The following is a 12,521-nucleotide window of genomic DNA, read 5'->3' as shown; positions in this document are numbered from 1 at the left end:
AACATGTTCCAGTCTGTGATAGTAAAACAGTCCTGTAGTTTAGCATCTGCTTCATCTGACCACTTTTTTATAGACCGAGTCACTGGTGCTTCCTGCTTTAATTTTTGCTTGTAAGCATGAGTCAGGAGGATAGAGTTGTGGTTGGATTTACCAAATGGAGGGCGAGGGAGAGCTTTGTACGCCTTCTCTGTGTGGAGTACAGGTGATCTATAATTTTTTTCCCTCTGGTTTTTTATTTCCATCTTTATTTATTTATTTATTTTTTATTTTATTTATTTCTCTCTTCAAATGGTTCCTTTGTGTTTTGGAGTAGAATGCTAATGAGATATGATTTCCATTGCAGTGTTTTAGAAGCCGCTGCTCACAATTAATCAGCAGAGATATCTGTGAACCTCTTTTACCCCCCCTCTCCCGGATTCCTCTGATTAATGATAACGAGGGTGTTGAGAAAAGCCTGCTCTTTCCGCCCAAACAAAATGGCTTCTAGCCTTCTCTTCTCTGCCTGCGTCAGACTTCCCGCCGGGTCATCTAAAGGAGCGTTGCCTCTGATGAACAGCCCCCTCCTGTGAATCCCAAGATGTTCTTTTCTAATGGCTCAGGGATTTTAATCATTTAACTCCAGTGATATGATTCACTCTGTTTACAAATCACTTATCTCTGAATACATCTCCCGGGACTCAGCGGAGCTGAGGCGGAAATGCAATTGCGGCAAATAGATGAGAAAGTAAGCATGATCATTAGATCAACGTCATTCTATCCTGAAAGATGATTCCTTGAAAGATTCACAGGTGTATGACAGGCAGTTGTATCATATGCAAACCTTTCACCTTAGTCCATAGTTGTGAGCTTTATTCATTTAACTTACTTCTGAAGCAAGGAGGCACTGCTTCTCCGACGCATCTGTGACAATGTTTACATGCACACACCAGTATTCTGTTATTGTTCAGGATAATCCAGTATTCTGCTTTTGAGCTCACGCATATAAACATCATATCCTGTTTACAATAACCCGAAAAAGCTTGTATCCCGGTTATGTGAAACCAGGATAAGATGCCTGGAATATGCTGATCTTAGACGGGATACTGTGGCATGTAAACATATTATTTTGTTTACTGTTGTTTTTCTCAGTCTGCGCAGGCTCAGTTGCGCATAATCAAGGGTGTTGTGTGATGATGTTTTCATCTGATTATCAAACAAATCACTTCAAAAAGTAGGCCACCTGCGCAGTTCCGTTCCCCATAATAATTCTAGCATAATTTATTGACCCCTAATTTAGACTGCTTCTGCTTCTCATTTACGACATTTGGTAGGACATTTGTTTGTCAACTACAATTAGATATAGGCAGCTTTTCTTCTGTCATAACTTGTTGCCCTAGAAGACTAAATAAAGTTGTGCTCACCAGAGTAATGTCTTACATCGATAGAATGCGTGCACTAATCTAGCTAACAACGGTAAAGTTGTCTATTTGGTTTAGGGACCGCGAAGAAAATGCAATAACTCAAACAGTGGAAAGATTGGTCCTGTGCAAAATGGCCATTGTCATCAGTTGAACCAGTTTTAATGAAGTAAATGAAAAGCTGAGAAAACAATGAAACACGTTTCTAATAAGACTTCACTTCATCTTGGGCGCATATTTTACAGTATGTGGTTCAAATAGTCTGCTTGCATAAGTGTCAAAGATGACACAATACGCACCCATTCACATTTTCTCAAGAGATGCTGAAAGAAAGAAATCATATTTCTCCACTCCTGTTCCCGAGAAACCAGCGTTTTACTGCAAGAAATGCATAATTCTGCAGGAGTTATTATATTACTGTACATGTGAGAGGTTATAGGCCTACAGTCAGTCCAGATTTCAGTTATTATTCCATTTCACCCATACAAACTTCAATTAGGAATATTCTGTTTATTCACGGATACAGGGATACTCGTGAACGGGATATCAAAGGTGCATGTAAACAGGTTATCCAGGAATAAGAGCTACTATCCAGAATACTGTGGTCACTGATACTCCTGATTTAATATGGCCAACCCAACTACTACAAAAACAGTAGTTTATAATCACTCTAAAGATTACCACTGTTCAAACTTCTGTAATGACAGGGTACGGTGAGGAATGTTTCATGGTTCACCTCTCTCCCTCCTCTCATCACTCTTTTATTCCCTCAAAACACTTTATCTCCTATTCACAGCTTTACTTTACAAGCGGCGCAATTTTCACTGCAATGCATTATACCAGAGATAACAACTCAGTATATTATTGTGATTTTGTTATATACTATTAACCGAATTTGTATTTTCCCCTGCAGTTGAGTATGTTCACCTTTCTATCTCTTTCTCTCTGTGTTCCAGGGTCCCATTGATAATGACACGGTGGTCCATGTGGCCCTGATTGCTGAGAGCCAGAGGTATGTGATGGGAAAGATAAATAGGAAACAGTGTGTGGTAGCTATGTGTCTCTGAGATCAGAGAATAGTACAGTTGTAGTCGGAAGTTTACATACACTTAGGTTGGAATCATTAAAACTCGTTTTTCAACCACTCCACAAATTTCTTGTTAACAAACTATAGTTTTGGAAAGTCGGTAAGGACATCTACTTTGTGCATGACACAAGTAATTTTTTCAACAATTGTTTACAGACAGATTATTTCACTATATCACAATTCCAGTGGGTCAGAAGTTTACATACACTATGTTGACTGTGCCTTTAAACAGCTTGGAAAATTCCAGAAAATGATGTCATGGCTTTAGAAGCTTCTGATAGGCTAATTGACATCATTTGAGTCAATTGGAGGTGTACCTGTAGATGTATTTCAAGGCCTACCTTCAAATTTAATGCCTCTGATTGACATCATGGGAAAATCAAAAGAAATCAGCCAAGACCTCACAAGTCTGGTTCATCCTTGGGAGTAATTTCCAAATGCCTGAAGGTACCATGTTCATCTGTACAAACAATAGTATGCAATTATAAACACCATGGGACCACGCAGTCACCATACCGCTCAGAAAGGAGACACGTTCTGTCTCCTAGAGATGAACGTACCTTGGTGCGAAAAGTGCAAATCAATCCCAGAACAACAGCAAAGAACCTTGTGAAGATGATGGAGGAAACAGGTACAAAAGTATCTATATCCACAGTAAAACGAGTCCTATATCGACATTACCTGAAAGGCCGCTCAGCAAGGAAGAAGCCATTGCTCCAAAACCGCCATAAAAAAGCCAGACTACGGTTTGCAACTGCACATGGGGACAAAGATCGTACTTTTTTGGAGGAATGTCCTCTGGTCTGATGAAACAAAAATAGAACTGTTTGGCCATAATGACCATCGTTATGTTTGGAGGAAAAGGGGGGATGCTTGCAAGCCGAAGAACACCATCCCAACCGTGAAGGATGGGGGGTGGTAGCATCATGTTGTTGGGGTGCTTTCCTGCAGGAGGGACTGGTGCACTTCACAAAATAGATGGCATCATGAGGGAGGAAAAGTATGTGGATATATTGAAGCAACATCTCAAGACATCAGTCAGGAAGTGAAAGCTTGGGCGCAAATGGGTCTTCCAAATGGACAATGACCCCAAGCATACTTCCAAAGTTGTGGCAAAATGGCTCAAGGACAATAAAGTCAAGGTATTGGAGTGGCCATCACAAAGCCCTGACCTCAATCGTATAGAACATTTGTGGGCAGATCTGAAAAAGCGTGTGCGAGCAATGAAGCCTACAAACCTGACTCGGTTACACCACACCAGCTCTGTCAGGAGGAATGGCCCAGAATTCACCCAACTTATTGTGGGAAGCTTGTGGAAGGCTACCCAAAACGTTTGACCTAAGTTAAACAATTTAAAGGCAATGCTACCAAATATTAATTGAGTGTATGTAAACTTCTGACCCACTGGGAATGTGATGAAAGAAATAAAAGCTGAAGAAAAAAATTCTCTCTTACTATTATTCTGACATTTCACATTCTTAAAATACAGTGGTGATCCTAACTGACCTAAGACAGGGAATTTTTACTAGGATTAAATGAGTTTAAATGTATTTGTCTAAGGTTTATGTAAACTTCTGACTTCAACTGTATGTATATGTGTGCGTGAGAGAGTCTGTGGTAGTTCAGAAAGCTGGTTGTTTTTCCTCCCTTTCTCCTTCTCTCGTCTGTGGTGCTATTGCACTGTGCACATTAAGCGACTGGCCAGTGCGCAGTCTTCATCTATTAGCACCCTAATTTAGCTGTGGAGTCATGAGAGAGGGAGGTTAAAGAGGTCGGCTGGCCAGCTGAAGCCTGTTAACCTGTCCTGCTGTTCCAATCAGATGGCAGGTTTTCCTCAGCAGCTAACCTAACACTCTGCTTGCTCACTTCCTCCAAGCCTTTACCTAATGCTTGTTTCAGAGGATTTTTCAAGATGTAGCTTGCACAAAACCTTATAACTTTAATCATTAAACCCTTACTGAACCCTCTCTCTGGCTAGGACGTGTAGACAAACTCTGTGTGATTATTTTCCGCTGCAGTAGAAGTGACCATCCCCCACCTCAGCCTGACCCTATTGTCCAGTGGCAGAGGCCAATTCACATCAATGTGTTAGGGACCAGGTTGTCAGAGAACAGATTCAGCTGACCTGGTCAGCTAATCAATAGCCTAGCCTGGGAGCAGCTAAACCCCACTCTGCCTCTCAACTCTTCAGTTGTTTCCAGGAGGAGAACAGGTCGAGACAACCTCTGTAAACTCCCGTCCATCATCATCAACTCACATTTGAACCTTTCCACATGGACAATCCTTCTTCTGGACTCCCTGACTGGTGTTTTTTCGTGTGTCTTTGACCATAAAATCACTATACACTATTCTCTACAACACTTTCAGTAGTCTATCCTCCTTCTTGTTTGCTGTGTGTCTGTTTGGTAATAAACGTGTGTTCTGTACATCTGTCTCCTACTGGTCATTTACGTCCTCTAACCGGCACCTCTATCGGAGTCCACCACCAGTCGGTGGCGCTCTTTTTCATAGCTAATGTACTTTGGCCACCCAGACTGCTGGGCTTCCTGAACAGTCCCGGCTATAACAGTGTGTTGTGTTGTGTTGCAGACTGCAGGTGTTTCTGAACACCTATGGCATCCAGACTCAGACACCCCAGCAGGTGGAGCCCATTCAGATCTGGGCCCAGAAGGAGCTGGTCAATGTGAGTTATACCACAGAATGAAATATGAGTGATATTTGTCACAATCTTTTTTTTAACCTTTATTTAACTAGGCAGGTCAGTTAAGAACAAGTTCTTATTTACAATGACAGCCTACTGGGGAATAGTGAGTCAACTGCCTTGTTCAGTGGCAGAACGACCGATTATTACCTTGTCAGCTCGGGGATCCGAGGCTACCTGCCGCCCCAAATGGGTAGTACCACATCCTGACCTTAGGCCTGCTGCGAGCCCAAACGTTGGTCATTAAATGCTCACTGCAAGGAGAGAAGATTGTGCAACGTTCATGTACATTTTCTGAAGGTAGGTAATACACCTGATTTTAGAAAGCAAGAAACAAATCAATCAGTCAATTACCTAGATGTCCAAGGCCATCTATCAATATGTCTGCCGAGCATATGGGCTTAGTCAATTCATCTGACTGTCAATCTTACATCCAAGTTCTATTAAGAAATCCCTCTTGGTTGCTCAATCAGTCAAAGTGAGGCTGGAGATTGGTCAGTGTGATTTACCAGTTGACCTGTGACTTGATCAATGTCATTCAAGTCTTAAAGTATTACCGTATTGTTGTAATGCGTATTGGAAAACATTGGCCTTTCCCAATATATGAATTCATCTTAGAAAGGTCTGCCTCTGCTCTTCCTCCCTGTTGTTGGGCATGTAGTTATGCAGCAGTGGATTGGGTGGGTGTCACGAGCCAGGACGAGCAGCATGCTAAATATTAAATCCCATGCGTTTTGAATCTGTTAAAGGCTGGGGCACCGCTCTGCATTGCGTCGCTCGCTTCATCTCTCTCTGCCGTTCGATTGTGTTTACAACAGCTGCTTGACAACAGGAGAGTGGCAATTACGTCCAGCAGCATGTTATTTATCTCAACCCAGGTGGCACAGCAACAGCGCTGCCAAAATAGCTTCCATTTGCCTCGGTGATGCCTCCCCAACCCCTCTGCATGTCTTTTGACCCATCTCCCAGCGATCATGTCTATAAAAGCCAACGGGTCATTCCACCAATTCTTGGTGCCGTTTGAGAAGTGTAACTTGGTCAAAATAAAACTTTTGATTTCACCTAATTTGAACATTCTGTCATAAAGAAAACACATTTTCCCATCTCATGAGGTAAATTTTTTTTTGTTTGTAATACTATAGTAAGTGCCAAATAAAGTAACAGGGTTGACAATTTTCTTCTTGAACCTTAAAATAAGGGACAGATGTAAATGAATACCTAATCACATGAAATGCATTATAATCTTCAGAAATTACTTTGTCAAAGCAACAAAATAACTAGGGCTTTCTAATTGATGGTGAAACTTGGGAGACATTTTGGGAAAATCTTACCAAGGGGGCAGGGTTGACAGAGGGACATGTCGAAATGCTGCATTTTGGCACTTTAGCAAGCCATTATTCCATTGAAAATACAATTGATTGAATTCTCAATGTGGTCTATATTTCTACTTTAAATATCAAATAGCAAAAGCCCCCCCTTTTCGTGGAACGACCCAGATGTCTAGGAGAGAGGAGAGCAGGTTTTTGATTGATAAACAGAGACACTGCGACACTAAAGCCTTCTGTTACAATTGTCCTTCTCTTACAACAGTCCTCATATCACCCAACCTAATGACACACTCAGAATGTAGCCATCTTGATGGCATTAGCAGCAATCACATTAGCAGTTTGGTTGCTTTTAATTGTAGTCTAAATGAGAGGACTTAGTGATGTGAGCCATATGCTGTGCTGTGTTCATTGGTATTCCATAGGCAGGGACAGGGAGCCGTGGGTGCAGACAAAGGTTCACACAACGTCTCTCCTCAAACAGGACGTATGGCCAGTGGCACTGGGAATTTGTTATGCGACTTAATTCTGAATAAATGTTTCCCGTCTTTGTGAACTGCTTTTTTATATTATCACAATATTCTGTTAATTGCTTGATTCTCCTATTATCTTTCGTACTTTCCATCCATGTATAATTTGTTTCCAACTCATTTGAAGATGGGGGAAAAGCAGGAGGAGTGGCAGAGCTCCATCTAGTGTTAGTATGTACACATTGCTCTTTGGTAAGCCTGGTTATTGCTGTGTATTGAAGCTTGTTAGCTACGTTTCCTGCAGCGCCACTGAAGTATGTAGTCAGTGTTATTGACCAGGAGCATTTCTAGCCTGGTGTGGAAAGATAAGGGCAGTATGAAACAGAGGTCACATGGACTGCAGTGTGCCTCTCCACATGAATGGATCAGGTGCTTTAAAATCAATGCCCATTATCTGCTTTGTTGCATTATGGATTGACAACAATTTTCCAGATCACTCTGGCATACAGGTTGTTACCTCTACTTTAGTTTTAGTGTCTTCAGGAAACAGACACTCTGTGACCTTGTGCCATTACATAGCTAAAATTGAATTAAAATATATTTAAAATATTCAAATTCCATTTGCCACGGCAATATTACACCAAGACCATTCCAGGTAGAAGTGAAAGAATGGGGAGCAGTGAGGGCCGATCCTGACTGACGGAGCCTACTAACTAACTGAGCTACTTGGTGTTGAGCTTTACAGTAAGGGCCTGCAATATACCTCTGCCCTCTGACAACTCTCCAGTAAACCCACTTGCACCATGGCACTAAACAGACCCATAGAGGCCCCACAACAGAGCCGTCATAGGCAGGCTCTGCAGGGGCCATTAACTACTGACACGTCTCATAACTTCAGCGGGAAGTAATTTTAGATTATGGATCGCAACAAAAGAAAATCCCCCAGGGATATGAGGATGATTGATCTTTTTAGAGGTGCAATAAAAATAGACAACTTTCCCTGCCTGGCATTTTTAAAATGACTCCGATTTATGATCTCTGTCATATCTAGCTGAGTGTGTTGTCAGATCTGAAGGCTAGATATGTGTAAGAGAGGCAAGGAAGGTAGCTAGCTATATTGATAGCAGTTGTTGATTGATCTGTGACTTGCCTGGAGGAATAGAAGGAAGGTAATCTATGCTGTGCTCTGTTAGTGTCAGCTGTAATGTAAATGTCGTTGGTCAATGGTCCAAGATTTTATGTGTAATTTGAAAAGTAGGCTTGTAAAAAAATGAAACTGAAATATGTATGTATTTTTCTTTCTCCCCCCAGGCGTACCGCTTCCTGGCCATCAATAAGAAGCTGGGGCTGAGTGGGCGTCCAGAAAGACCAGTGGGCTGCATGGGCACTTGCAAGGTGAGCGTTCACCACTCAATGCTACCACATACTCAGAGGTTATGGACATACCACCACCTCCTCACTGATTAACATAAACCAGCACTTCTCAGTGTGCAACCACAGCTCAGAAACGGAATAATATTAATTTACATGTACAGATATAATGTACATAGATATTATACATATTTTTGCCTTACTCTTAACATTGTACAAAGTACTGCTGCCATGCAATGCATGATGAAAATATATGTCATTCAATTTCGTAATCCACGTTGATATTGTGAGCCGCTGTCATAAAACTTTTGTTGTTATTCCTTCTAGTTGTCTCCAGTGAAGGTCATCTAAATAAGTTTACACAGCTGAATTGCATTAAAAAATATATACAAAATTGCAAAATGAATCAATCACAGGTCCAAACCTATCACTAAGACAATATTTTAATGGAACTTTTATGTGTTCTGATGGAATAGGGTGTCCTGCCAGAGGGCATTATGATCATCTCTTTGTTTGTGTGCGTCGGCGGGCGCTTGTGTTTTAGAGACGGACAGGGAGAGCGAGTGTGCCTGTGCATATTTGCGAGTTTGTTTGTAGAGGAGAGGTTGTGTGTTAGTTTTAGGAAGTATCTGTGCTCGCAGGACTGTAATGTCTGTGTTCTAGCTTCTGTGTATTCCTTCCTCAAGATCGATGGGTTGTTTTACTTCCTGTCCAGAGTCATATGTCGGTACCTCCGAGCTATCCATCTTGGCCTGCAGGATCAAGTAATGCAATGTGTCTGCTCCACTCCCCATAGATTTATCGGATCCTGGGGAAGACTGTGGTGTGCTACCCTATCGTCTTTGATCTCAGTGACTTCTACTTATCCCAGGACGTCATGCTGCTGATTGATGACATCAAGGTGAGCTGGGGTGAACTCACCTCATACACACTGCTGTTTAGACATTCGTCTGGTTTAATCCTTGTTCTGGGGCCTGCACACTCACCGTGTTATGTCCCTAACTGTCTGTCTGTTTGGTCAATGCAAGTTTAATGTGTTACATATCTTTGTATGTAGAATGCACTGCAGTTCATCAAGCATAGCTGGAAAATGAAAGGTCGCCCACTCTTCCTGGTTCTCATCAGAGAGGACAACATCAAGTAAGATCTACTTTTGTATTTCCTTCTGTACTGTAAGGGTTACTGCTTTGGAGTGTATTGGAATCCAGCACAGGAGATGTGCCTGTATTTGCCGATAAGAGTTTCATTATGGTCATTTATATCACTTTAGCTTGGGTGTTATGCTGATCACAGCAGTATTGATCATTATCCAAAGAGCACCTTTTAAATGCAATAAAATAGCTTACCTGTCCACAGTAGAGGTTGTTCTATAGGAGTCAGTGGAATAACATATAAAACAGCTCAATACTCATTAGGTCAGGCCTGGGGAAAAGCCAGCCTGGGGCCGTACGTGGCCCGGGACCTAGTTCAATACGGCCCGCGGAATCATGCTCAGATCACATGAAGAATTTGCGATAGTAAAGTTTTGAAAAACATGTTTGTTATTCAACTTAAAGCCCAATGAATACTCACCTTTGTGTAATGATTTAACTCCCACCGCTTGTGGGACATTTATTTTGAAGGCACGTATAAATTACAACTACACGAGGACAGACAGTGACTGACAGGCTGACACACATCACAGTAACAAATAGTAGCTAGCTAGAAATTGCGCAAAAATGAGGTTTTCAAAGAAAATGAAAGTAGACAATGAATGTAGGGTGTTCCAGCAAAAGTGGACATCGACATATTTCTTTTTTGAGGTATCAGGGAAAGCTGTGCGCTTAGTGTGCAAAGTGAGCATCGTTGTCTTGAAAGACTACAACTTGTCCCGACACATCCAGACGAAGCAAGCAGAGAACTATAGGAATATGTCTTCTGAGTGTAACGGATGTGAAATGGCTAGCTAGTTAGCGGGTACGCGCTAGTAGCATTTCAATCAGTTACGTCACTTGCTCTGAGACTTTAAGTAGGGTTTCCCCTTGCTGTGCAAGGGCCGTGGCCTTTGTGGAGCGATGGGTAACGACGCTTCGTGGGCGACCGTTGTTGATGTGTGCAGAGGGTCCCTGGTTCGCGCCCGTGTCGGGGCGAGGGGACGACGTAAAGTTATACTGTTACATTGATGCTGTTGACCCGGATCACTGGTTGCTGCGGAAAAGGAGGAGGTCGAAAGGGGGGTGAGTGTAACGGATGTGAAATGGCTAGCTAGTTAGCGGGTACGCGCTAGTAGCATTTCAATCAGTTACGTCACTTGCTCTGAAACCAATATGTAGTGTTGCCCCTTGCTCTGCAAGGGCCGCGGCTTTTGTGGAGCAATGGGTAACGACGCTTCGTGTGTGACTGTTGTCGATGTGTGCAGAGGGTCCCTGGTTCGCGCCCGTGTCGGGGCGAGGGTACGGTACTAAAGTTATACTGTTACATTGATGCTGTTGACCCGGATCACTGGTTGCTGCGGAAAAGGAGGAGGTTGAAAGGGGGGTGAGTGTAACGGATGTGAAATGGCTAGCTAGTTAGCGGGTACGCGCTAGTAGCATTTCAATCAGTTACGTCACTTGCTCTGAGACTTTAAGTAGGGTTTCCCCTTGCTGTGCAAGGGCCGCGGCTTTTGTGGAGCGATGGGTAACGACGCTTCGTGGGTGACTGTTGTTGATGTGTGCAGAGGGTCCCTGGTTCGCGCCCGTGTCGGGGCGAGGGGACGACGTAAAGTTATACTGTTACATGAGCAGAGGGCAAATGCATTGAAAGAGTTGCTTTCTCAGTTGCAAAAGAGGCAAGGACTTTTCACAAAACTGCATTCAGCAAACGACGGAATTGCGAGAGCTAGCTATGTACTGTCCCACAAAATAGCTAAACATAGCAAGCCATTCGCTGAGGGCGAATTCATTAAAGAATGTTTAATTGACTCTGCAGCAATACTTTGCCCCGACAAGAAAGAACTGTTTGAAAATGTTTCCCTGTCAAGATGAACAGTGACAGCGTGTTGAGGACATGGAACAACAGTTAAAAGACAAGGTAAAGGATTTCACCTATTTCTCCTTGGCCCTAGATGAGAGCAGTGATGCACGTGACACGGCACAGTTGTTGATATTCTTACGAGGCATAACCCCAGACTTTGAAATTATAGATGAGCTCGCTTCAGTGCAGTCAATGAAGAGCACAACCACAGGGAAGTATTTATTGGAGGAGGTTAATAAGTGTGTGGCAGAGCTGGGACTGAGTTTTGAAAAGTTATCCAGTGTGACCACTGATGGATGCCCAAATTTGACATGAAAATTTTTTGGCGTTTTGAAAAGGCTACAAGATCGAGTAGCTGAGCTGAACCCAGATCAGAAAATGATTTTCCTGCATTTCATTATTCATCAGGAGGTGCTCTGTAAATGTGTTCTGAAAATGAGCCATGTTGTGGATACAGTCACTAAAGAGGTAAACTTCACTAGAGAAAAATCTTTAAACCACAGGCAGTTTGTCTCATTGTTGGAAGAGACAGAGTCGGGTCATGCAGATCTCCCCTACCACACATGTGGGGAAAGTGCTTAAAAGTGTGTGGGACCTGAAGTCCGAGATTGCTGAGTTTTTGTAAATGAAAGGAATATATGTGGATTTCCCACAACTGCAAGATAAAGAATGGTTGGCTGATTTTGCCTTCACCGTGGACATCATGGCCCTCGTGAATGAACTGAATTCCAAACTACAAGGGAAGGGCCTTTTTGCACATCAGATGTACAGCCTTGTCAAAGCCTTCAAGGGAAAATTACTCTTCCTGACCCGCCAACTAGAAGCCAACAATCTCACCCACCTTCCGACACTACAAGTCTGTTCCCTATCAGATGACCAGCGGGAGAAGTATACAACGCTGCTGCGTGCTTTGAATGGTGAGTTTCCTCGTCGTTTTGAGGATTTAAAAGTGTTGGAAAATGACATGCTGTTGGTTTCCTCTCCTTTCACCTTCAATGTGGATAACGCTCCCACTGACCTGCAACTTGAGCTTATCGATCTTCAGACTGATAGAGTGATTTAGAGAAATATTCAAAACGATGTCACTGACGAGGTTCTATGTATCTCTCGATGAACAAAACTTTCCAAACATTAGGAGTCATGCTCAGAAGATGTTTGTACTTTTTGGGTCAACCT

At 42.6% G+C, this 12,521-nt stretch overlaps 1 protein-coding gene across 3 annotated transcripts in view; it reads left to right on the top strand.

The window, feature by feature from the left end:
• LOC139576210 (phosphorylase b kinase regulatory subunit beta-like) overlaps positions 1–12,521 on the top strand; it is a 74,889-nt gene that overhangs the window by 50,029 nt on the left and 12,339 nt on the right. For all 3 annotated transcript variants that reach the window (XM_071401990.1, XM_071401989.1, XM_071401992.1), the window contains 5 exons: positions 2,354–2,409; positions 5,074–5,167; positions 8,292–8,375; positions 9,148–9,252; positions 9,409–9,491. In XM_071401990.1, the coding sequence (XP_071258091.1) occupies positions 2,354–2,409; positions 5,074–5,167; positions 8,292–8,375; positions 9,148–9,252; positions 9,409–9,491 (422 nt within the window). The remainder of the gene's footprint in view (positions 1–2,353; positions 2,410–5,073; positions 5,168–8,291; positions 8,376–9,147; positions 9,253–9,408; positions 9,492–12,521) is intronic.

Source organism: Salvelinus alpinus, chromosome 5 (genome assembly GCF_045679555.1).
Source record: "Salvelinus alpinus chromosome 5, SLU_Salpinus.1, whole genome shotgun sequence".
Classification (NCBI taxonomy): Eukaryota; Metazoa; Chordata; class Actinopteri; order Salmoniformes; family Salmonidae; genus Salvelinus; species Salvelinus alpinus.
The sequence above is the reverse complement of the archived record's forward strand: the minus strand, read 5'-3'. Positions and strand labels throughout refer to the sequence as shown.